General features: G+C 38.0%; 1 protein-coding gene across 5 annotated transcripts in view; it reads left to right on the plus strand.

Moving 5' to 3' along the window:
• Positions 1–27052, plus strand: part of SEMA3D (semaphorin 3D) — a 172157-nt gene that overhangs the window by 124214 nt on the left and 20891 nt on the right. For all 5 annotated transcript variants that reach the window (XM_056573397.1, XM_056573396.1, XM_056573395.1 and 2 more), the window contains 3 exons: positions 6650–6764; positions 9103–9172; positions 10619–10763. In XM_056573397.1, coding sequence (XP_056429372.1) covers positions 6650–6764; positions 9103–9172; positions 10619–10763 — 330 coding nt within the window. The remainder of the gene's footprint in view (positions 1–6649; positions 6765–9102; positions 9173–10618; positions 10764–27052) is intronic.

Below are 27052 nucleotides of genomic sequence, written 5' to 3' on the forward strand. Positions count from 1 at the left end.
TGTGGATGTGTAGACTTGGCTTCTATGGTTTGATATGATTTATACTGTTACACTGATAGCAGACTGAACTTTTAGCCCTCGGTGGGATGAAGCGGACTGTATAAACTGTAGAACCCCTTTAATTATAATTAAAAGCTGAAACGGCGCATTTCTATATCACCCAGGGCTTAGTATACTTGTAATAATATATTTCTGCCTGGAATCAAATCCCAGGGGTATGTGACACAATGATTGTAGTTTTCTTCGACATGTATCAATGACATGTCACAAAGAGCATATTTGCCCTAGAGCTATTTATTCTACCTATTATTGAAATCGTGAAGCCGAGTTTTTGTCTGAGGTGCTTCCAGAATCCTTTCACTTACATCCTGGGTTTTTCTAAGACACCTTGCTGTGCCCTATTTTCATTGTTACAGTTGGTATCTTTTTATTATACGCAGACATATTTTTGGCAGAAGTCTGCGCTTTTCAGACAATAAAATCACTTTACAAGGGAAGCAATCTCCTGCTTCCAACCGCATTCATTTTGTTTATATAACATGGGTGCATTAAAAATCAGAGCGGAACAGACACCTATGCGGACTGCATCTTTGGTGGGTCCTTTCCGTGCATATAAAATCAGTTGGCACAGCAGAGCGCTACAGTTTATTGTTGTTAGAATAAGTGATAGCGCCACTGGCTAGGGAGTCGTAATGTTAGCACTGCCAAATATGTCCATTGTTTAAAATATAGGATTTCTGTACTGCCAGGTATATACCACAGTTGGAGTATCCTGCCTAGGATTTAGCTTTCCACATCCAATGTTATACAGTCAGCTTCAGAGTGTTGCTTTTAGAATTTGCTAATATTTTCTTAGTATTCAAGTTAATGACATGCTTATTTTTTCTATGCAGTCGTATTCTAAAATGTATATAGACTGCAATCCCTGCCTGGAAATGGTTCCGTGCTTTGTGCGCTGCTCGGCTTCCATCACCCGCTCAGTTCTGTCAGTGTTATTTAAGGAGATGTTGATGTGGAATTAATGTAGCTTTTTGTCTATTTATCCTTCAGTTCTGGAAATGATTACAATTACTACCCCGAGTCCCAGACACCTACCATAATGATAATATATTAATGATCCTGAAATTATGTGAAATAACATATTCTAAACCTGTCATAGTTATTTGTTCTCTAAGGGCACAGGTCATAGAATGTTCTGTTATCCGGTCCATTAAACAAACCATCATTCGGAACTATATGACCAAAAGATTTCACTCCGTATAAGATACAACTAGTGTGAGGGCCATCGTACAGTGTTTACCTATGTGTGTGTGATGGAAACAAGATGAATAATATGGATTTATGAGGATGAATCACAAGGAAGTAGCATTTCCGTGTAAGGTGTTTGCTCAATATCATTCCTGGCTTTGTACAGTAAAGGTTCATGTTTGCAAAATGTACTTCCTCTTCCTTAACAAAACAATATCCTCTTCTTTTCTCAAATAATATGTGCACATATCCAGATAAAAAGAAAAAATTTAAAGAGAAACAGGATTTGTATAGTTTTTTTGTTTGTTTCTTTTTACATTGAATTCGACCTCAAGCAAGTGATTTCAGTGTCACTTTTTTAAGTGTTTTAAGTGTTAGTCAAGAATTCCGAAATATGTGATTCTGTGCTTAACCATCTAAATTAAAGGTTATGTAGTCTCCCTATTACACATTTATGTAAACTGACCCTCCATTTGTTGAAAATTGGTGTCACTGTCTTTTTATTACCATAGTAATGCCCAATTATAGTGCCAGTATACGAAAGTACAGGAATAGCAATGTCTTACAGTGAACACTACTAATATCACTGCCATAAATTTACACACCAAGTTGCTTGATATTGTTCAATTAATACCACTAATGAGTGCACAAATATACCTTTATATTATGTCAGAATGCCATCCATGTTAAAGAGGTTATCTAGCAATAAAAATATGAGGTTATTTGTTTTTTCAAAAACAGCACCACACCTGTACGTGATTGTGTGCTGTATAACAACTTGACTTCATTTACTTCAATGCAATACCACACACAACCTGAGGACTGGTGTGGTGCTGTTTTTTAAGCAATCAGATCTATTTTTGTACTCCTAGATGACCCCTTTTGCAAAGCAATCCGATTGGTTGTTATGGGCAACTCAGCAACTTTTCCTCTGGACAGATTTTGATAAATTGTAAGACATTTCAGACAGTTTAATCTACCATTTATTCAATTTTTCTAATATATTAAGAGTTTAAACATTATGATATGCCAATGAGTTTGCTTAAGGGGGTTATCCATCATAAGGCGACTTAAGTTCTTACCGTCTGGACATGGACATGCTAAGGAAGGATCCACAGGAGAAAGACAGAAAAATTGCACTCAACCAGGTAGATCTTCATGCAGCTTCTTTATTCACAAAGATGTCTTGTACATGAACAGACCCATTATGAACAGCAGCATCCCCAAAGTGCAACGTGCAGAGCAGCAAGAAGCTGCATGAAGATCTACCTGGGTGAGTGCAATTTTTCTGTCTTTCTCCTGTGGATACTTTCACATGGACTGCATTTTCATAGATGCACCACAAGGATACTTCCACTCCCCATACTATAGTGCATGCTATAGCCTATCTTCCAGGTATTAGCCATTTGCTGCTAGCGTGGTGTCTAGTGTTACACTCTGTAAGCAAAGACATGCTAAGGAAGGCTCTGTGCTTGAATTGGGGCTGAAGTGTTGTGAGTTCACCATAACGTTGCTGATATTATTTTTAAAATGGTCATTTCCTGTTGGAATTTCCTCCCTCCAACTACAAGTCCCAGGAGCCATAGTTTGTAAGTGTGAGTCCTTTTTTCTCCCTCCCACACATCAGCACTGCACCCATTGCAGCACACCTGAACTCCCTTCCATGCTGTGCTTTAAACAATAGACCAGTGTTTTCTAACCAGGGTGTCTCCAGCTGTTACAAAACTACAATTCCCTGCAGAATGACTTCCCTCCCACTCAGTGGTTGCTCCACCCATTGAAGCAGACAGGCCCACTTTGCACACCTGACTAGTGATGTAATGTCTTGGGTCACATTGCAACCTGGAAAAACCTGAGACGGGCTAAAGATCACATAAAAATTGCAAACAGACACAGGTACAGACACTATATTATGAACTGCACTAACTTTACAGCCCCTGTAGCACAGTCAAAAAAAAAAAATCCTGGAATACCCACTTTAATGCCAAACTCAGTAATACTGCATTGACAAACTTGCCTCTGTTGCATTTCTGTAAACTGTAACAATGACAAACATGCTATGGATACATAAGCACTAATAGTCTAGTGCAGCACCAGCCTATACATAATAATTTCGGTAGACACTTTAGGGTCATACTATTTGTATGCTATACTAAATATGCTTTTTCAAAAAATAATTAAACAAATACATATAGCATTTAAACCTGATTAATATCTTCAGATTTCATTTAAAAATGTAATCTGCCTTCTATTGTCAACTCACTAAACTAAGAATCAAAAGTTCAGTTTCCTTTTATTTCTTTTTCTTCTGTTTTACCTAAAAGTAGAAATGCCACTTCTTGCCAAGATACGTTCAGTTCTGGCTACAGAAGCTTCAACATCTGTGAAAATAGAGATAATTTATCTTCATGGTAGACATGAAGTCATTGCGCAGTGACAATCTTTCTAACACTTGACAGGTCATGAAGGTACCGAGCGCTGCTTCGAAGACCAACATGAACTCTAAATACTCTCAGTGGATCATCCCATCTGCTTACTATAGAAGTTATTTCAGCTTCTGCCACTATTAAAGCATAGTGATCTAAGCTATGATAGCATAGTTGTCATGACAGCCTAAAATGCCCCACTCAGGAGAAAACATCTTGCATTTAACTGTACAATTTACAGATTTGTACATATTTGCTTAACAGTTATCTAACATTTCTACAATATGTGAATGGTGACCAGAGCCTCCTAGCACTACCTATATACTGCACCCAAACTTGTATTCCCCTTATCAGCCCTTTGTTACATTTTCAACTTTATCTTTTAAAACCACATTCAATAATTGTCTTATCTGCTCTGAAAAGTGCAGGTTTGTGCAACACTGTATCCATATCAATAGTCGTGTAATAAGATACTAGGTTTGGAAGCAAATAAGAACATTACAAATATGTCATGCATATTATAGCATGGCCCCTTAAAAACCTAGCTCAATTTCGAGAAAATATTTTAGAATTTTAAAAGGGAGTAAAGTTTGATAAAGTCTGAAGGGCTAATGAATAGTTTGTAAAATAAACTCTGAAATCCAAACAATCCATTGCAGTTTATCTTTGTATTGGCTACAATATATTAACTTTCTCCCTCTTACCCTGACTTAAGAATCAAGGACAAAATACTGGTAGGTCAAAGACATGTCTGATGGAAAACAGCAATATCATTTTAAATTGCTGTTAATAAAAAACATTTACGGTAATAAAGTGACCTATTTTTGTCTTCATATAACCATGGTATCGGATCGGTATGTACCTATACCAGCACCCATAATAACCAGCAACAATAAAGATTCCTCATTGTTTTCTTCATGCTGCATAGTAATAGAAGTAATGAAGAATACAAGTATCAATAAATGTATTATCTTTCACTGTTTAAAAGAACCAGTCACCTGACAGGTTGCCGTGAATGCCTATGAAAAAAAACAAAAAAACTATAACAGACAATAGAAATATTTTGAATATATAGTAGGACTACTCACCTGCCTAGATGCCCTGCAGTTGCTGTTCTGATGACTCCCTGTTTTCACTGCTTACTTCTGCTCCTTGTTTTGTATGTGCATTAAATACCCTCTTAGCCAATCACTGACCAAGACAAGTCCCCATTGTGGTTAGTGATTGTCTGAGCAGGCATTTCCAACATGAACAAAGACAATGGAATGGCAAATGTAGGCAGGTGAGTATCCTGTTTTTTTTTTTTAAATAGACCTGTTGTTGGAAATTGGGTATTGTAGGGATCGACCAATATTGATTTTTAGAGCCGATACCAATACCCTGTGAACTTTCAGGCCGATAGCTGATAACTCATAGCAGGGCCCTGTACACTGGGGACAAGCAGGGCTCTGTACACTGAGGACAAACAGGGCTCTGTACACTGAGGACAAGCAGGGCTCTGTACACTGAGGACAAGCAGGGCTCTGTACACTGAGAACAAGCAGGACTCTGTACACTGAGGACAAGCAGGGCTCTGTACACTGAGGACAAGCAGGGCTCTGTGCAGTGAGGACAAGCTGGTCTCTGAACACTGAGGACAAGCAGGACTCTGTGCAGTGAGTACAAGCAGGGCTCTCTACACTGAGGACAAGCAGGGCTCTACACTGAGGACAAGCAGGGCTCTTTACACTGAGGACAAGCAGGGCTCTCTACACTGAGGACAAGCAGGGCTTTGTGCACTGAGGACAAGCAGGGCTCTGTGCACTGAGGACAAGCAGGGCTCTGTGCACTGAGGACAAGCAGGGCTCTGTGCACTGAGGACAAGCAGGGCTCTGTGCACTGAGGACAAGCAGGGCTCTGTGCACTGAGAACAATCAGGGCTCTGTTCACTGAGGACAATCAGGACTCTGTACACTGAGGACAAGCAGGACTCTGTACACTGAGGACAAGCAGGGCTCTCTACACTGAGGACAAGCAGGACTCTGTACACTGAGGACCAGCAGGGCTCTGTACACTGAGGACAAGCAGGGCTCTGTGCACTGAGGACAAGCAGGGCTCTGTGCACTGAGGACAAGCAGGGCTCTGTGCACTGAGGACAATCAGGGCTCTGTTCACTGAGGACAAGAAGGGCTCTGTACACTGAGGACAAGCAGGGCTCTGTACACTGAGGACAAGCAGGGCCCTGTATGAGAGAGAGACAAGGGTGGTGGGTGCACTGATCGGTGGCACAGTGACGTGACCTCACGTCTAAGCACCGCAGCGCCACGCCGGAGTTCAAAGCGCCTCTCCCAGGCATCCACTGCGGTTCTCATGCAGGGCTGCCGTGGCTGTCTGGGAGATGCAAAAAAGCAGCCAGCAGCACCGTTCTCCGGGTGTTGTGGGCAAGACGCATTATCGGCATTATTGGCAAGGTTAGATGCCTATACGATAACTAACAAAATCATGAATATCGGCCGATAATATTGGCCAATCTGATAATCGGTCGATCCCTATCATCTATTGAACCTAGAGCGGTCTTGTCTCCATTACATCTTTGTTACCTGATATTTTTTTCTATTTTTTTATCTATTATCGTGAACATTATGCTAATATGATGTTTTGATACGTGATCGGGTATCATTGGCATCATATACATATGTCTCTAAGCAGCTGCTTGTGTTGTTGTGTGATCTCTCAGTAGATAACATATCACTCTTAATGACATTATGTACATATCGGGTCTTTGATGTGCTCTTTAACCAGTGTGTCCTAACATGTATTGTATAATTAAACAACATTCCTAGTGATGGTAATTATGTCTCTCCCAATTTGCCGTTCATGTGGCTGACATGCATAGACATAGAAGAGTCGTATTATTCACCTGTTTGCCTTTAGCAGGAAATGTTTTTCTCAGATATACCATACTATAACATTATAATGTTTCTCTCTCCTTTTAGAATGATATTGGAGGCCAGCGCAGTTTAATAAATAAATGGACGACTTTTCTGAAGGCACGTTTGGTGTGCTCCATACCTGGTCCAGATGGGGGTGATACATTCTTTGATGAACTGCGTAAGTTGATTACAATCTTATTGGTCAATCAGTCTTTTAGAGATGTACATAAAACATCGGCCTGCCATTTGGCTATGAATGACAAGAAAATACAGTGCTGCTCATAGCTCCGGGAAATTGTTCTTTAAGTTGGCCTCCCAGATATACAATGCTGTCATTGTACAATTATAGGTAGTAAATCTAGCTTCACATACATCATTCAGTTCAGGTTCTTAGATCTTAAAGTATGATGAATGAGGGATGACTCTGACCACCTGTCTGATTTTACCTTTCTGTAGGGTTACTGCATTTTACGATGCGCATAGATTTATGTTTCAAGAAAATATCTTATGACATGTCGAATGTAGAAGATTTGGATGAAAATATAATTGACTAGTTGTAGTTAAGACCTTAGAAAAAAATGATTGCTATGTAAGTCTCCGCCGGGTCACTACCAGTTTAGAATCATTTTACCATGATTTAGTTTACAGCTAAATAATAGGTTGGGTAGTTGAGTGTCTGACGAGAAATATAATTATATCTAACAATGTTATTTTGGTATAAAAAAAATATAATAAATATTTAAGAAAAGGAATTAAAATATATTTTTGCAACACAAGCTTAAAGGGGTATTCCAGTGGAAAATTTATTTATTTATTTTTTAATCAACTGGTGCCAGAAAGTTAAACAGATTTGTAAATTACTTCTATTAAAAAAATCTTAACCCTTTCAGTACTTATTAGCTACTGAATTCTACATAGAAAATTATTTTATTTTTGGAACACAGTGCTCTCTGCTGACATCATGACCACACTGCTCTCTGCTGACATCTCTGTCCATTTTAGGAACTGTCCAGAGCAGCATATGTTTGCTATGGGGATTTTCTCCTACTCTGGACAGTTAAAATGGACAGAGATGTCAGCAGAGAGCACTGTGGTCATGATGTCAGGAGAGAGCTCTGTGTTCCAAAAAGAAAATAATTTCCTCTGTAGTATTCAGCAGCTAATATGTACTGGAAGGATTGACATTTTTTAAATAGAAGTAATTTACAAATCTGTTTAACTTTCTGGCACCAGTTGATTAATAAAAAAAATAAAAATAAGTTTTCCATCGGAGTACTCCTTTAATTATCATACAATAAATAGGTCTGTACTTTTCTAATCGTTTTTGTTTTTTATTTTCTCTTAATTTTTAAAATCTTTGCTGTCAGTGAATTTAAACTTTTTTATACATCCTGAGCTGAAAACCCACCAATTTAGGCTAGAAGGGTTATACAAATCCGGCAAAAGAAAAATAGTTATATGTGGCATGGGATGGCATAATATGGAGGTATTCTACCCCTTCAAACAATGCTTTGTTTTACACTGAACAGCGACGCTGTTTCTGTGATGTAACAGTAGCCCTATAATGAAATATATACACATATACATATGCACTGATCAACCATACATTTTAAACCACTCACTTAATACGACCGGAAACTCTGAAGTTGTTCTGTGGTATCTGGGATCAGGACGCTAGCAGCAAATCCAAAATGCCCTGTTAATTGCAAGCATGGCACTCCATGGATCGTACAGATTTCCAGCACATCTCACATATGTTATTTAAACCATTCCTAAACAATTTACCTGTAGAACCTTGCCCTGAGAACCACACTGCATCAGCTTGCAGTAGTCCTATAAGACATTCCGGTGCCATCTTACCCAGGTAAAACTGTTCACAATAATGGTAATGCAAACATAAAACATCATCCCAGGCCACCTTCTTTCATTGCTCCATAATTAAGTTCTGATGCCCTTGTGCCCATTGTATTTGCTATTGGCAATGGGTAGAGGTCTCCAAGTGAACACCATGGTGATCTCTTTGCCCCATATGCTTCAAATTGTGATGCAGTGTCTTCTATGACACCTCTTTATCATAGCCAACATGAACTATTTAAGCAGTTTGCGCTACAATATGTCTTCTGTGGCATCAGACCAGAAGGGTTAGTCTTTGCTTCCCACATACATCAGTCAGCTTTGGGTACCCATGACCCTGTCACCAATTCATGAGTTGCTCTTACTTGCAATTTGTTTCTTGTTTAGTATATTTACATTTTCCCATCCTTATGCTTATCATTTTCCATCCTTATTATTATCCTAGTGTATCACATCTCTTGACAGTGCCATTATGATGATATGACCAATGTTATTTACATCTCCTGTACACAATATTGGCTCTGAATGAGTATTATACGGTCCTATAGCTACTTTGATAACATTTAACCAATCCTGTTTATGAAAATATTGAACTCTGTTCAAGAATTTCTTAATTTTTCTGTCTACATTGTCATCAACATTTCTGTTTTTATTTCTTATAGAGGATGTATTTTTACTTCCAACCAAGGATGAACGGAACCCTATGGTGTATGGAATCTTCACTACAACAAGGTATTGCTTCTGTTCTAGCGGTAGATTGAACTGTCCTCTGCACGTCTATTCAGATGGAAGCACTTTCACAGTTTATTATGATTTCATTAGAGAAACATCAAATCACCAAGGACAGGAATGAGTTATCTAAACATAAGTTTGATTAGGTGGAACTATAAGCAAATTGTTCTACTAGTGTTCACCTGTTGGATACGGCCATGAGCCAAGTGTCTCCTCACTGGAGCAATGGATCATGATAGTTGACATAGCAGACTCATTTTTCTTTATGTTCTGTTTGAGAGGATTTGTTGACATTCCTAGTATGTTGATTTTACTTTGACCTTGTACTAATGATTCTCAAGAGGAAGTCTAAGGAGACCAGAAATATGTCAGGATGACTTTATCTAATATGTTAAGTGCTAAAACTCTTTGTCTTAGGGAAAAAAAAACAAAAAATTCTAAAATTAAAGAACTCAAAATAACAGTAATTATTTTTATTTATTTTTTTAAATTGTAAACTTAGTACAGACTGAAGTACTTTTAAATGATATCAGATGGTAACATCACATTTTTTATTTAAACATTTATATTTTCTATAAATGAAAACATAAAGACCCCATGTCAAGTTTTTAAATGTCTTTATTTTTAAAATAAATCATGACAGCTCCATTAAGACTTTGAGAACACACCTTGAATTTGGATTTCATGCAGTCCATCAAATGATTGAGTCCTTAAATATAAAAAATTACATCCAGACTACCAAAGCAGTTTGAAGATTCACATAGTTAATGGTAATAACTGCTTCTTATTTTTTCACCTGACCTTTCAATACTACGAATCATTGTGGTCTAAACATATGGGCCATTAAATCTAAGTGATGTATGAGCCATAAACTCTAAAATGATGTCACACAGAACCTTTCATACTAAATGTGTATTCGGAATAAGTTGAGTAATTAAGGTGGGCCACCGGAATGACAGAGAATTCCAAGTTATTTTACTATGATGGATGACAACTGTCTGCATTGTATTGATTTTAGATCTAATGTATGTATTTATTTTCAGTTATTTAAAAAAAAAAAATATATATATATATATATATATGTGTGTGTATATTTTTGACACTTTATTGAATTATGTGTTTGAGTGTATATATACTTCCTTGTAGCTTGAAAAAGGTTGAAAAAGGTCCTATGGTAGTTGTTTTTTTGTTTTTTCCACTTATCTTTGAAGTGTTGCGCCATCTTTTGTCTGTATATATATATATATATATATATATATATATATATATATATATATATATATATGCCACAAGCAGTGAAGACTGTTTGTGATAGCATGTATGTCCACTCTGACACATGGTAATTTCTAAAGTTGATATATTGGTTATAATATTTTAGAATATTTTGTATGATCCTTATGAGTTGTTCATATTAACATCTGGGAATTATTTTCTGTTTCATTTTAGCTCTATATTTAAAGCATCTGCTGTATGTGTCTACAGCATGGCAGATATAAGAGGAGTGTTTAATGGTCCTTATGCTCATAAAGAAAGTCCAGATCACAAGTGGGTTCAATATGATGGAAGAATCCCCTATCCACGCCCTGGAACAGTATGTATCTGTTGATATCTGATATCTGTCCATATGTAATTCAGTGAATTGTTCATTTTCAACACAATTACAGCCTAACAGCTATATTTATAGTAAAATGGGCATTTTTTTTTGTATGTATGGTACGTACATACAAAAAAAAAAAAAAAAAAAATGGCCATTTTACTATAAATATAGCTGTTAAGCTGTAATTGTGTTGAAAATGAATAATAATTTATCTGATTGTTTTTGGGACCAACTGTGCTTTGTAATGACCTTTATTTTACCTTCATTATTATATCGCTGGAAAACTGAAAAATTTATAATATACAGTATATATTTAAAAAAAAAATTATTTACGCTATTCACCATGTAGTAACATTGACATGTTAGATTTATTCTTCAGTTAAGTACAATTAAAATTATACTCTATGTATATTGTTTTGATTATGTTTTTAACACATTTAGTCACTTAAGTACCTTTACATCCTGCGTCCACTCCCGTGCTATAATGCGGGACCACGGGGTGGCCTCGCGTCATAGCAGGTCGGGTCCAGTCGGGACCCGTGGCTAATAGCGTGCGGCACTGATTGTTTTGCCGGCGCTATTAACCCTTTAGATGCTGCGTTCAAAGTTGATTACCTCGTTTAAAGTGAAACTGAACTAATGTCGGTTAGCTCAGGGGGCTGTTCGGGACCGTCACGGTGAAATTGCGGCATCCCAAAAAGCTGTAGGACATGAGGAGGGTCCCCTTACCTGCCTCCTGGCGTCTGATCGCTGAATGACTGCTCAGTGCCTGAGATCCAGGCATGAGCAGTCAAGCGGCAGAATCATCGATCAATGGTTTCCTATGAGAAACCATTGATCAGTGTAAAAGATCAGTGTGTGTGCAGTGTTATAGCCCCTATGGGAGCTATAACATTGCAAAAAAAAAGGGATTTTTTTTTTTTATAAAGATCATTTAACCCCTTCCCTAATAAAAGTTTGATTCATCTCCCTTTTCCCATAAAAAAACAAAACTGTAAATAAAAATAAGAATAAACATATGTGGTATCGCCACTTACAGAAATGTCTGAGTTATAAAAATATGTCATCAATTCAACTGCACGGTCAATGGCATATGAGCAAAAAAATTCCAAAGTCCAAAATTGCGTATTTTTGGTTTCTTTTTATATCATGAAAACATTAATAAAAAGTGATCAATAAGTCCAATCAATTCAAAAATGGTACACTAAAAACTTCAGATCACGGCACAAAAAATTAGCCCTCAAACCACCCCGTACGCAGAAAAAATAAAAAAGTTATAGGGGGTCAGAAGATGACAATTTTAAACGTAGAAATTTTCCTGCATGTTGTTATCATTTTTTTCAGAAGTACGACAAAATTATTTATGATTATGATTTTTTAAAGGTAAGGAGGAAAAAAACGAAAGTGCGAAAACGGAAAAAAACTGGGTCCTTAAGGGGTTAAAAAATAATACTTTAAATCACCATATTCCATATTATTTTTCCAGCTAAGGAGCTGAGTGAGGGCATATTTTTTGTGCTGTGATCTTTAGCTTTATTTTTACTATAATAGATGGGGCTTTTTGATTGTTTGTCCTCCTTTTTTTCTGAGCTGTGTCGTGAAACAAACAATATTTCTGGAATTTTATTTTTTTTATTCACACTGTGGTTTTAAATCACAATATATTTTAATAGTTAGGACTTTTCTGTTAGGACTTTTCTGCACACAACAATATCAATTTATTTATTTTTTATCTGAAAAATTGTAAAGGGTAGGGATTAAAATTTTTATTCTGGGGGATACTTTAATATTTAATTTATTTTTTAATTTTTAACACCTATTAATACCGTATATACTTGAGTATAAGCTGACCCGAATATAAGCCGAGGCCCCTAATTTCACCCCAAAATCCCAGGAAAAGTTATTTACTCGAGTATAAGCCTAGGGTGGGAAATACATCATCCCCCCTGTGATCATCCAGACCCCCGTCATTAACACCCTCATCATCATAACCCTGTCATCATCCCCCCTTCATCATCACCACCTGTCATCATCCATCCCCCTTCATCATCACCGCCTCTCATCATCCCCTTGTCATCATCCCACACCCCCCCTTCATCATCCCCTTGTCATCATTCCACACCCCCTCTTCATCATCCCCTTGTCATCATCCCACCCCCCCTTCATCATCCCCTTGTCATCATCCCCTCCCCCCCTTCATCATCCCCTTGTCATCATCCCACACCCCCTTCATCATCCCCTTGTCATCATCCCCTTGCCATCATCCCCACCCCCCTTCATCATCCCCTTGTCATCATCCCACACACCCCTTCATCATCCCCTTGTCATCATCCCACACCCCCTTCATCATCCCCTTGTCATCATCCCACACCCCCTTCATTATCCCCCTGTCATCATCCCACCCCCCTTCATCATCCCCTTGTCATAATCCCACCCCCCCTTCATCATCCCCTTGTCATCATCCCACCCCCCCCTTCATCATCCCCTTGTCATCATCACCACATGTCATCAGCCCCCCACCTTCATCATCATCGCTTGTCAATGTCTGATACAGTGGTCTTCAAACTGCGGACCTCCAGATGTTTCAAAACTACAACTCCCAGGAAGCCCGGGCAGCCATCGGCTGTCCGGGCTTGCTGGGAGTTGTAGTTTTGAAACCTCTGGAGGTCCGCAGGTTGAAGACCACTGCGGCCTTCGACATCATCCAGCCCCCCCTCTCACCCCCTTTAGTTTTGTACTCACCTCCGCTCGGCGGGACGTTAGGGTGCGCTGGTCCGGTGCTGCAGAACTGTCCGGTGGGGAGGTCGTCTGGTGGGATAGTGGTTCCGGGCTGCCATCTTCACCGGGGGGCCTCTTCTCCACGCTTCAGGCCCGGAATAGAGGCGTTGCCTTGACGACGACATAGAGGGACGTTGGTAATGAACGTCCCTCTGCGTCGTCATCAAGGCAACGTGACTATTCCGGGGCCGGGCCCGAAGCGCAGAGAAGAGGCCCCCCAGTGAAGATGGCAGCCCGGAACCACTATCCCACCGGGCGACCTCCCCACCGGACAGTCCTGCAGCACCGGACCAGCGCACCCTATAGCCTCGCCGAGCGGAGGTGAGTACAGAACTAAAGGGGGTGAGAGGGGGGGTGGATGATGTCAAAGGCCGCAGTGGTCTTCAACCTGCGGACTTCCAGAGATTTCAAAACTCGATGGCTGCCCAATTGTGGACCTACTAGTATAGTCTGCTTATGGCAGTTTGCATTACCACATTACCATGGTAATTGCAGCCACAAAGGCCTAGTAAAGCAGCATTTAGAAGGTTAAACAACCAGTTTTGGCAATCACTCCATGCTACAGTAGCTATGGTGACTTTCAGCTGCTATAAGCTTCTGAGCTCTCTCCATGGCAAAATCTTCTACATGTTCGTGATGTGGTGTTAAAGGGTTAATGGATATCTGAAAATATAATAACAAATAGCAAGCTTTCAATATCTTGATATCTAAATGAAAATACCAGGGTAGTCTCAAAATCTTTCCAGTTGGCTATTAAAAGATACTCACTACTGAAAAATTTAAGGGGGAGATTTATCAAAACTTGTGCAGAGGAAGAGTTGACCAGTTGCCAATAGCAACCAATCAGATTGCTTCTTTCATTTTTAAACAGGTGTCTGAAAAATAAAATAAGCGATCTGATTGGTTGCTATGGGCAACTGGTCAACTTTTCCTCGGCACACGTTTTGATAAATCTTCCCTTACTTTTTTGTGTCTTTCTTTCCTTTTTTTCTTTCTTTCTTTCTCTCTTTCTTTCTTACTTTCTTTTTCTTCCTCTTCTATATTTTAATTTTTATAGACTAACACAATATTTTTTTTCCTCTCCAAACCTAGTGGCATTGGCAAATACTACTTTTGATATCAAGCATCTTAGACCAAGCACTTTTTAAATCATGTGTCCTTGTCAAACATTTTACGTCTCTTTCTGGATATTTTTGTGTCTTCATAGATTTTATTACTTTCACTAAGGGCTGAGTTTGGGACAATTCTAACCCGATCTACAATGCATCTTGAGAAGTTACCTTATACAGTAATTTATGGTCATGGTATTTGGCATTAGCATAAAATAATAGCTGTTTCCAATCGATGGCATGCTTGAGCTTTTTATGGAAATGCTAAAACAATGTTTGTGTTTTTTCTGAAAACAGTGACTTCAGCGCTTTCATTCCTTGGTTTTGTTTTTCACCTTAAATAGCTGATTAATATTCAATTTTTTCGGAATTGGCAGGCAGCGTGGCACCGTTTAACTTGATGAAAGTTGAGTTTGGCAACTGAAACATAGCAAAGCTTGTATTATTCAGTGAACTGAGTTTTTAAACTTCCTCTGGTTTTCTTAGTCACTTTATATAGGATGCCATCTAAATATTGATTTTCGCTTTGTAGCAATATATCTCAACCTCAAAATGAATTTGACATTGAAAGTGTTATTTTAAGTTATGTAGATCTTTCCAAACATTACGTTAAGATTCAAAGGCTTTGTTCATGTGTACCAAGTGTTACCTGGTATTATGCATTGCAACACAAAAGTTGGTGTTCGGTAGAACAATAACAGTTGAAAAGTTTAAAGTGATACTCCATAAAAAAAAAAAAAAAAGGCGAAAAAATGTTTTCAAATCAACTGGTGACAGAAAATCGCACCAATTTGTAAATTACTTAGTATTTAGATATCTTAATCCTTTCAGTACTTATCAGATGCTGTATGCTCCAGAGGAAGTTGTGTAGTTATTTCCAGTCTGACCACAGTGCTCTCTGCTGTCACCTCTGTCTGTGTCAGGAACTGTCCAGAGCAGGAGAGGTTTGCTATGGATGTTTGCTCGTGCTCTGGTCAGTTTCTGACACAGACATATGTGGCAGCAGAGAGTACTGTGGTTCGACTGGAAAGAACTACATAACTTCCTCTGGAACATACTGCAGCTAATAAGTACTGAAAGGATTAACATGTTTAACTAGACATAATTTACAAATATGTTTAACTTTCTGACACCAGTTGATTTGAAAACATTATTTTTTCCTCATGGGTACCCCTTTAACAAGATCTTAGACCAAGTCTTAGGCTAATAATCTTGTTTGGAAACTCTAGAGCAGTGTTTCTCAACCAAGCTGCCTACAACTGTTGCAAATCTACAACTCTCCGCATGCCTGGACAGCCGAAGGTGAAAACACTGCTTTAGACAATGATGTGTGCTTCTGACTGCCCTAATGGCACAAATGCTACCCCTGAATAGTAATACTCTTGGCCGACTGTCCCCACATTAAAGGGGTACTCCGGTGGAAAAAAATGTTTTCATAACAACTGGCTCCATAAAGTTAAACTGATTTATAAATTACAAAATATTTATCCTTCCAGTACTTATCAGCTGCTGTATACTACAGAGGAAATTGAGTTGTTCTTTTCAGTCTAACCACAGTGCTCTCTGCTGACACCTCTGTCCCTGTCAGGAACTGTCCAGAGCAATTAAATTGTCTTTAAGGCCAAAATGGGCTGAGTCCTTAAGGGGTTAAGGGACCATATTACCTGCAAATTGAACATATTACCTACACCTAAAAATCAGTCACATAGCAAGGACTATATAGTAAAATAATCACAAATTAGAATCCAAACAAGTATGCAACAGCAATTGTGCTAAGAGGCACATAAGGGTCCCAGTGCCCTCTGGGCACAATTGTTGTTGCATATCCAGCCCTTGACCATGAGCAAAAATTTAGTTGGTTATCATACAAATATGACACATATGCAACAGTGTGCAATAGTGTAAATCTACATTAAAACCATAGCAATTCAATGTTTGGGTAGAACATTGACTTTCATAATTTGACTTGCACCAGACAGGCATCTATCCATCATGTTTTCTTTATAATAGGTTACAAATTGCATGCCTAACAGCTGACCCTTAGGTCAAAAGGTAATTTAGCCTTTATCCCCAAGGTGTCTAGTGTGTGGTACTTGTTTTGACTTGCACACAGTTGTTTCCTTCTTACAAGAATGCACACGTGACAATGCACAAACACTCCATCACCCCTATGATTGACAATGTTGGTAAGGTCAATAGTAATGTTTTCAAGGCACAAAATCCCTAAACATATATGTTAGTGTTATGCCCAGTACTGGTAATTACATTGTGTTAACAAAAGAAACACCCATGTTATCTGTCAACCTACAGACCTAAAGCACAGTTCAACTAGACTATAATTATTTCTAATTTATTTCTATTTTATACCATAATGTAGATGGATAGAAATGAAATAATGTTTACATACTTATTTTGTACAATTTATGGCAATCTTTTAATGGCACATTACATTTTATAGATATGGGGGAAATTTATCAAAACCTGTTTAGAGGAAGAGTGGTACAGTTGCCCAATCAGATTGGTTCTTTCATTTTTCAGAGGTCGTTTTAAAAAGAAAAGAAGCGATCTGATTGGTTGCTATTGGAAACTGCACCACTCTTTCTCTACACAGGTACAATATCTTTATCAAGGAAGCTGTTAAAAATCAGGAGAACTCCCCGGCTCACTGTAATCTCCTTCCTGTGGCCCCAGAAACTTAAAGGGGTTATCCAGGAAAAAAAAACTTTTTTTATATATCAACTGACAACAGATTTGTAAATGACATCTATTAAAAAATCTTAATCCTTTCAGTACTTATGATCTGCTGAAGTTGAGTTTTTCTTTTCTGTCTAAGTGCTCTCTGATGACACCTGTCTCGGGAACTGTCAAGAATAGAAGCAAATCCCCATAGCAAACCTCTTCTACTCTGTGCAGTTCCTGAGACAAGCAGAAATATCAGCAGAGAGCACTGTTGCCAGACAGAAAAGAACAACTCAACTTCAGCAGCTAATAATTATTGGAAGGATTAAGATTTTTAATAGAAGTAAATTACAGTTGATATATATATATATATATATATATATATATATATATATATATAAAGGGAATACCCCTTTAAAATGGCACCACAGGATGGGGATTTCTCAGAGTTAGGGAGTAAAGGGTGCTACCGTGTGCTTCTCCCTTCTCATTCTTATGATCGTGCCCCAACAAATCAATACCTTGACCCTGCACCTCCTTCCCACCTGGCTGCTGTAGTCATGCCTTCTGGTATCTGCTGTGGTCCTCTTCATCCTCCTTGAATAATGTTTCATGCGGACAGGAACTGCCCACTCAGCCCAATGACTGGTTGAGCAAGCACAAAACTTTATTGGAAGAAAAAAGAAGTGGACCATATTAGGTACTGAAAGACTTGATAGCAGCAGGGTGGAGTCGGAGGTAAGTATGCAAGCTATTTTAAGTGCACATAAATGAATTTTTCTCCAGAAAATGTAATTCAGACTAAACCCATGGCCAGGGTCACAATAGGGTCATTGGCATACATAGTTTGTAGATCCAGTACTTCTGCACTGTAAAAACTTTTTTTCTAAATATACAGATTTGTCTCATGTACCCACAGGGTGTTCCCTAGCACCACAAATACCCAATAATCCCAATCCAACTTGCTACTCACCTCGGACACCCAGCATGTTATTGACAGCTTGTAGAACATTTATGAGGTCACTGGGAGACCAGTAGATTATTGTGCATGTATGAGATACAGTATCATTGGGAAGGGGAACTAGAAGGACAGTTTAGAGCCTTTCAATCACAGGCTGCATTGTAAAGCCAAGCGGTGAGAGAAGTGGGTTGGGATCACTGGGCATTTATAATGTTTGGGATCACCCCATGGGTACTTAAAACTAATTTTCACATTTTTTTTGTGGCACAAGAGCACAGGATCAACAAAGTATACACAAAGAATATTAGGAAACTGTATACCATTCCATTGAACTACACTGGACTACCCCTTAAAAATATTCAGCTTCAGTATATACTGATAGTTTGTGGTGATTCTGTGTTTTACAGAAAAAGAAAATATAATGTTTTTTTTTTTCCTGAATATTATTATTTTCTTAATTGCTTGAACAGAAGATGGTAACCTCAGATTGCCCTGACCAATGTCTTCTGGGACACACTGAGAATTCTTCAGAGTAAATACAATGATATTTATACAGCTTTTATCTGTGCTAACATCAAGATATACTGAATTTACTTTTGTCTAATTTTATTATTGTTAAGCAATAGAGAAGTGTATTTTCTTATTTCATGTCTGAACGTATTATTTGTAATAGTGTGCTTTGCATGTAAAGGAATGAATCAGAGATACATAGATAGCACATTTCATGAAATTGCTCCCATTTAAAGCTTACAAATTGTTTAAATATTTTTGTAATAGCTTTGATAAGTGTTTTGTGCCCTAGTGCCCTGATTCTTTAGTAAACAAATGTATTTCTTCCTAAACAAATATACCTATAGTAATTGCCCGTTAACCACAAAGGGGGGGGGGGGGGGGTGAGCAAGTACTAATATCTGACCATGTAGAAGTACCATATTTATTCAGAGTTTGACCTAAGAGCAAATTGACATGAGCATCACCCACACTAACCTGCTGGCACAGGCTAATAATGCGGGTGACACTGAATAAAAGGGTCTTTTCCGAGATATGCTCCAAAATCCTAATATGTAAATTAGTTCTTGTGTCCTCAATGCATTTTCTGGACCCTTGGTGCACTGGTACTCCTGGCCGGCAGATTCCTGGGCAACACCCCCTTAATAAATATTCATACCTCAGCCGTGAAGCCCGTAGCATGCTTCTTGGATCACTTTCAGTCTGTCAATTATTACCTGAAGGAACGTAATTCTTTGGAAAAACACAAGATTAATATCTTGGTCAAATATCAGCAGATGCCATAGTTAAATCTTTTATGGTTACAAAACGTATCAAAACGACTTGTTCTATAAACTTGTTCTGCTACAATGTCTTCATTTTACAAATGGAGACATATGGACCATTTACATAAGGACCATCTCACTGAAAAGCCTTTTGAGTAGAGGAGCTGGAAAAAGCCAGACACTCAAGTAAACCAATAACAGTGTCAAGTCCTTGATTATATATTATCAGGGATTATTTTGAGTAAATATTTATTCTCTAATATAAGACACTTTTGTAAGGTCCAATTATTTCTCTCTGTGCTTTTTTTGTTTTGTTTCCAAAGTAATTGTTTGTTCTCTTCTGTTAGAATCACAATAGGAGTTGATGTCACAGAATTTCTTTAGAATTTCTGCAGACGTGCTTTTTTTTATTGAGTCATTTAAATGATGGTATCCTTTAACTGTGGTGGATTTATTAACATTTGTTTTATGATTTTTTTTACATAGTTCTTGCTTGCCTAGCTTATTTCCTGGTTTCAATGTTTTAGGCAAATCTTTGCCAAGTTTCTACTTTTAGAGATCACGATGATAAACTAAATATATATTCACATTTAACTGCTTAAAGGGGTACTCCGGTGAAAAACTTTTTTTTTTTTAAAATCAACTGGTGCCAGAAAGTTAAACAGATAAGTAAACTTCTAATAAAAATTCTTTACCCTTCCAGTACTTTGCAGCAGCTGGATGGTACAGAAAAAATTATTTTCTTTTTGAATTTCTTTTTTGACTTGTCCACAGTGCTCTCTGCTGACACCTCTCTTTGTGACAGGAACAGGAACTGTCCAGAGCAGCATAGGTTTGCAATGGGGATTTTCTCCTGCTCTGAACAGTTCCTGATACGGGCATTAGGTGTCAGCAGAGAGCTCTGTAAACAAGACAAAAAAGAAATTCAAAAAGAAAAGAATTTCCTTTGTAGCATACAGCTGCTAAAAAAGTTCTGGAAGGGTTAAGATATTTTTTTATAGAAGTAATGCCAGGTTTACATCTAAGTTTTGTCATCAGTTTTAAATGGATCCTAAGAAATGGATGACAAACTTGTCACAAATTGAAAACTCTTCCGTCAGCATAAGTCACCATAGTCTTCAATGACATTCAATTTCCGTTTATTGTCAGTTTTATTTTTAAATGAAAAAAAGACCATGCACATTTTTCAGGTGGAGGAAATGCAAAGTGATATGAACTGATACAAAAACTGACCCACTAAATTCAGTAGCATCAGTTCACTACTATCTAATTCCAGAACAGATCAGGCAAACACAGGTGTGAACACCACCTTACATTGTGCAATTCTGGTGCAGAACCTGTCCCATACATCTACATGGGGTTTGTAAGAATCTTATGCTCATACTGCAGAGACAAAAAATTATTCAGATGTATAGAACATAATTCTTCTGAAGATAATATCTGGAACTAATGGGTGTCTCATTATACTGTGTCCTTTGGGGACTAACTTTTTTTTTTTTTATAATAAAGCAATTTAACATCTTAAGGATGCAGCTCATTCTCATTCTTTGCAAATCTGACCACTGTCACTTTATATATTAATAACTCTGGGATGCATTTACCTTTCATTCTGTTTCTGAGATAGTTTTTTGGTGACATTTTCTACTTTAACACAGTGGTAAATTTTTTTGTTACTTACATCCTTTCTTGGTGAAAAATCCCAAAATTTCATGAAAATTTTGAAAATTTTGCATTTTTCGAACTTTGAAGCTCTCTGCTTGTAAGGAAAATGGATATTCCAAATAAATTATATATTGATTCACAAACACTATGGCCCTCATTTACTATTGCCAACCAGACATGTTTTGTCGGATTGTGCGCCAGAATCTGTCGCATTGCACCAGAAATTCTGTCTGCGCCAGATTTTGCGTCAGAATTTGCTCCAAAATTTAAAAAACCCCGACTAACTCCATTTTGCTAAGAAAAACTGAAATAGGGGCGTAGTCTCCGAAAAAGGGCATGTTCCTAACATTTTCTCAAAAAAACAACATATTTACTAAGGTTTCCATGTAAAATGTGGTGAATTTCAGTTGAGGAAAACCAGACGGATCAGAGCATATGTAAAAAGAGCAAAGTGTAGGGAAAGTGGAAAATGTAGGGAAACCTTAGAAAATACCATAGAAAATAAATTGTAGGGAATTTCAGCAGGCATCCCAGTCCAGGCATCCCAGTCCGGTCCCCGACCGGCAAGCGGCGGGGACCAAAATTCCCACAGGCGTACCTGTACACCATGCGTCCATAAGGACTAAGGATGCAAGGCCCTGCATCCTGAAGAAGTTAAAATACAGTCTTTTATTACTTTGTAATATATACCTTTTTCTATATTTTACTGATGTGGCTGATGATTTAGATGCTGTCACACAACCCGTCTTCTGCTCTTCTGCTTTCATTGTACATCACAAAACATACATTTCACATGTGGTCTAGTTTGTGGCTAGTTTCTTCCCCGCAGTGTTGGACAGTGAGTAGTACAGCTAGGAGGTATACTGGGTGGTTAAAATAGCAGTAGACTGCATAAGTAGTTCGTTCACATATGCATATTTTGCTGGTATTTTGCTTTAGATTGCAGATTTAGATTGCAGATTTTAAGCATGTTGCGACACCTCAAAAACAATCCCTTAAGGAACAAGGGCGTACATGTACGCCCTGAGTCCGCTCCTGTTCTATAACGCAGGTTGGGCCCGGCCTCTAACAACTGCTGGGACCCATGGCTAATAGTGCGCGACACTGATTGTGGTGCCGTGCGCTATTAACGCTTTAGACGCGGCATTCAAAGTTGATTGCCGTGTCTAAAGTGAAACTAAACTACCCCCGACTAGCTCAGCAGGCTGTTCGAGATTGCCTCGGTGAACTTTGGATAGGGGATAATATGTCTAAGGGGGGAGTACCCATTTAAGGGGTTATAATGCTGATCCCAGAACCTGTGTAGAATCAAGAGTAGATTGAGTAGTCTTTTCTCCATCTCACCTAGATATGTCCTTTCCCCGTCCACAGTAATTTCACAGGATATTACAGTAGAAGCAATGTGGATGATATTTTAAAGGGGTACATTAGTGGATGAACTGGTGCCAGAAAGTTAAACATATTTGTAAATGACTTCTATTAAAATGTTTCAATCCCTCCATTACTTATCAGCTGCTGTATACTACAGAGGAAGTTGTGTAGTTATTTCCAGTCTGACCACAGTGCTCTCTGCTGACACCTCTGTCCATGTCAAGAACTGTCCAGAGCAGGAGAGGTATGCTATGGGGATTTGATCCTACTCTGGACAGTTCCTGACATGGACAGAGATGTCAGCAGAGAAGAACAATTCAACTTCCTCTGAAGTATACAGCAGTTGATAACTACTGGAAGGACAAAGTTTTTTTTATCAAAGTCATTTACAAATATGTTTAACTTTCTGGAGCCACTAAAGGGGTAAAAAAAAAATAATAATATCTACTTACAGGTGGAAAAATCAGCATGGCATTCCACATATATTTACCTGTAGTCCACAGTATGTCAATTTATGCTTCTCCTTTCATTAATAATGTACCGTCAAGGAATAATACTGAGATTTCAATAAATGCATCTATTTCTATTAAGTACCACACACCTATAAAAACCCACAGGTAGAAAACAGCATCTAAAACACATACAAATTAAACCAAAACCCTACTTTTAAAGAGGACTTGTGGTCAGTCCCTCCCCCCGCCCCAGAAAATTAGATTTTACTGTCATTAAATAGCTTAGTGTGCCCTGAATAAATACCTCTAGAGTGTAATAGGTAATAATAGGAGAGAATATCAGTTGATGGATGGGATTATATTTTCAAGGAGTGTAAATATTGTACATTGAGGGGCGTGCATGTCTAATACACCCCCCCTGACTGTATAATCCCACCCATCACCAGATATTAACTCTTAACATTAAAATTCAGTTTGCACCCAACTGACTGATTCCCGGAATTGTAAGTCTTACTATAAACTCTCATATCTCAGAAACAGAAGGGTATATCAGGAAACTATAATAAGGTGTGTGATCAAGATAAATAATAATAATACAATCTCAATTCATGTGGGACAAGTAATAGGACATAAAACCTATCTAACATAACATAAATGCTTTAATCTTAATATGTGCAATAAAAACATTAAAAGGAAGCATCGCAACACATCAGACATAGGGGGAAATGTTTGTTACATTAAGTAATATATACTTGTCATTTAAAAAAAACTTTTGATAAGACACAGGGAAAACCAGGAGAAGGAGGGGAGAAGGGGAAACGATTCTTGGATGGCCCCTAGACCTATTATAGGGCCGCAGGACAGAAATTGCCGTAAGATGGGCAGGGAAGCACACTACTGCACTTCTGCAAGTTGATTCTCCTGATCGATGGAGGTCTGAGACCCCGACCAATCAAAACTTTTGACATCATGTCAAGTTTTTCTAAATTAGATCAGAATGAATCTTCTGTTCTTTAATATCCATTCTCATGTTATGTTATGAACTGATGTGGTAGGATTTCCTGTCTAGTTTTACCATTTTACATTCAGTAGGAGTTAAGTAATTTAAGTCTTGAGGAATAAGCTAAAACGGCACAAGAAAAGTGTTTTATTGGTTTAAACCAGTACAGATGGAAAAATGGGCTCACCCATCCATTCTGCCTGTAAACTGCATCTGAAACTTGGCATTGAATTTTAAAGGAATACTTCATATTTTTTGAAGTGCTTTTGTCTCCTGCCAATATGGTTGCTGTTTAATATCTTTGCAGCCGGACCTTTAGTGTATGGAAACTTTATGATCTACTGTGTGTTTGATCCACAACATACAGCTTAATTGGGAAAAATGTTAGAGGTAAACCAAAGTATCTGGGCACACTTCCACTCCTGAAAACAGTATAAAATAAGAATAGGGAATGCATATTTAATTTTAGGTTTAAAGGCATGGTTTCCAATGTGAAGCTAGGCAGATGACATCATAGCGTAAATGAGTCACATACAGCGCCTGTCAAGGGACTTGTACTGACAGCTCTTACAAACTAGTACACACCTTACACTATATGTTGTAAAACAGTTTACAATACAGCCGCTTGCTGTTTCTCCCAAACTTTAAAAACCCAGATGTTTGCCTAAAAGTAACACAACATGGGCACATGAAAAAAGTGTATACACAGGTGGCCAGTGTTTGAACTGTAAATCTTGAATTGTAAATCCAGTCAGTGAATTTATTAAAATCCATATATTTTTTGTAATAGCAGTAGTTTATACATACTGTATTTGGAAAGTCTTTAGACCCTTACCCTTTTATTACAGTTTGTTATAATGTAACCTTATGGTACAAGAAAAAAGTATATAGTTTTCCCTCAATAATGAGAATGTGAAAACAGAATTTTTGAAATTTTAAAATAGTTATGTCCACGCAAAATTTGTTTTTTCTTTTTAAGAGATTTCTGGAGCCTTTATTATGACACTTAAAAGGTCTCTAGAACTAGCCACTTGACCAATCTAAGTAATTGGGGGAAAAGGGCCTTGGAAATGTATAAGAACCCAATGGTCTCTCAGGTTGAGCTCCAAAGATCCTGGGGGAGATTTATCAAAACCTGTCCAGAGGAAAAGTTGCCCATAGCAACCAATCAGATCGCTTCTTTAGTTTTGCAGAGGCCTTGGTAGAAATGAAAGAAGCAATCTGATTGGTTGCTATGGGCAACTGGGCAACTTTTCCTCTGGAAATGTTTTGATAAATCTCCCCCCCCCCCCCCCTGTGTGCAGATTGAAGAAACTTCCAGAAGATCAACCACCACTACAACACTACATTACAACACTACAACACTGCCTTTATGCAAAATGGCCAAAAATAAGCCTTTCTCCAGTTAAAGATACATAAAAGCGATACTGGAGTTTTCAAAAAAGCAGGCTAAGTGATAAAAGTGATAATAATATAAATTTTAATTATTTGGTATTGCATGTGCGGCTGTGCAGGGCCCTTGCACTAACCACACCTTTAAATACTTGGTTAAAACAAATAAAGCATATAATATATAATATCATTAAATATGTGATAGATATAAGTATAGGCAATAAATAGCTGCAATAAAATTGATGCGATAAAATGAGAGATCAGCAGTCCCTAATTGCTATAGCTGGAGTTAGAATAGCTAATATTGAGGTGATACAGTTCAATGTGAGGGAATATTGCTTGATTCCTCAATGGTTATCCACTGCAACAAAATTCAAAGTTCAAAGTGCTATGCAGAGTTCAAAGTGCTAAGCAGTATATGGTGGAAGTTCAAGGTGCTACAAACTGTATGATTATGATCCTCCACTGAGTTAGTCGATGATTTAAAAGAGGTCGTTGTAGCAATTGTAGCAATTGTAACAGAGGACTATTGTAGCAATTGTAACAAAGTTCATGTAAAAGTTGTTGGTGCACAGCACCGCTCACCGCTTCCCTAGTGCGCTCCGATGTGTAGTACGGTCCTTCTCGTTCTCAGGCTGGCACAGCTCGGCAGCTGGCCTGGTGGAAAAGCCTGGGATCTTCCTGAACCAGCGCAGGGAAATACCAGGCTTTTCCACCAGGCCAGCTGCCGAGCTGTGCCAGCCTGAGAACGAGAAGGACCGTACTACACATCGGAGCGCACTAGGGAAGCGGTGAGCGGTGCTGTGCACCAACAACTTTTACATGAACTTTGTTACAATTGCTACAATAGTCCTCTGTTACAATTGCTACAATTGCTACAACGACCTCTTTTAAATCATCTACTAACTCAGTGGAGGATCATAATCATACAGTTTGTAGCACCTTGAACTTCCACCATATACTGCTTAGCACTTTGAACTCTGCATAGCACTTTGAACTTTGAATTTTGTTGCAGTGGATAACCATCGAGGAATCAAGCAATATTCCCTCACATTGAACTGTATCACCTCAATATTAACTATTCTAACTCCAGCTATAGCAATTAGGGACCGCTGATCTCTCATTTTATCGCATCAATTTTATTGCAGCTATTTATTGCCTATACTTATATCTATCACATATTTAATGATATTATATATTATATGCTTTATTTGTTTTAACCAAGTATTTAAAGGTGTGGTTAGTGCAAGGGCCCTGCACAGCCGCACATGCAATACCAAATAATTAAAATTTATATTATTATCACTTTTATCACTTAGCCTGTATCTATTATTTATCATTTATTTATTGGTACTATATCAATTTAATTCAATATTTATTATTAACACTATACTAATCTGTTATAATACCCAGTCAGTAATATACGTTAATTAATATCACCATATCCTGACACTAAACCATTAATCACTATACATTCCATCCTGACATCCCACACAGAACACTATCATATGTGTATCTAGAGGTCTGTATCTCCATACATTATTCTATATTATACTTTGACACGTAGGGTTAACGTGTATCATACAGTACCTCAATACTCATTTA

Source organism: Hyla sarda, chromosome 4 (genome assembly GCF_029499605.1).
Source record: "Hyla sarda isolate aHylSar1 chromosome 4, aHylSar1.hap1, whole genome shotgun sequence".
NCBI lineage: Eukaryota > Metazoa > Chordata > Amphibia > Anura > Hylidae > Hyla > Hyla sarda.